The sequence below is a fragment of the Mizuhopecten yessoensis genome, unplaced genomic scaffold (assembly GCF_002113885.1).
Source record: "Mizuhopecten yessoensis strain PY_sf001 unplaced genomic scaffold, ASM211388v2 scaffold5913, whole genome shotgun sequence".
Lineage (NCBI taxonomy): Eukaryota > Metazoa > Mollusca > Bivalvia > Pectinida > Pectinidae > Mizuhopecten > Mizuhopecten yessoensis.
In genome coordinates this window covers 280701-281393 of record NW_018406286.1, presented here as the reverse complement: position 1 = coordinate 281393, position 693 = coordinate 280701, and the positions used below count along the sequence as shown (strand labels likewise).

General features: G+C 34.3%; 1 protein-coding gene across 1 annotated transcript in view; it reads right to left on the bottom strand.

Annotated features, from left to right (window-relative positions):
* LOC110451271 (fibrocystin-L-like) overlaps positions 1-693 on the bottom strand; it is a 56530-nt gene that overhangs the window by 21947 nt on the left and 33890 nt on the right. Inside the window, exon 30 of the mRNA XM_021499189.1 lies at positions 295-471. Within this exon, the coding sequence (XP_021354864.1) occupies positions 295-471 (177 nt within the window). The remainder of the gene's footprint in view (positions 1-294; positions 472-693) is intronic.

The window sequence follows — 693 nt, the reverse complement described above, 5'->3', positions numbered from 1 at the left end:
AAGTGAAAGAAAAAATTAATCACATTTTTTTATCGAGAGCATAAGAACTATCCATATATTACAGAACCTAATGGTGTATATATCTATACTTAGGTAACACAGCCTCTTGGAGTCCTTGTGGAAGTACCAGGTACCATCTTTGTCTGCTGATGACAATGCTGATGGGGATTCCTCCCTTTCTGTTTCTCCATTGTAGAAGACTATATAATGGTGTATATATCTATACCTATGTACCTATATAATGGTGTATAAATCTATACCTAGGTACCTATATGATGGTGTATATATCTATACCTAGTTCCCAGGTTTTCAGTACATGGGTACTGTCCGGATCACAGCTGGGGGGCATAGTCTTTTTGTCTGGTGTGACACAGCCGTCGTATTCACACTTGAATGTATTCAACACAATAGGATGATCGCGAGAGTTTACTGTTGGGGACGTTTCCACAGACTCGTCACTCTGAGATGATACTAAATAATCGATAAAATATAAGTATTTATAAATGTGATTCATAAACATCATTCATAGATATCATGATAAATCTACAGTATCCTATGGAGGGTAATTGATATAATTAGTTCATATATGGATCTGCAGACAATATCAGCTATCATAAACATGACACAGTAATTAACAAATTTTCAAACTTATTTCATGCTTGTGTGGGTAATTTGAAATATTTTTTTTTTTTT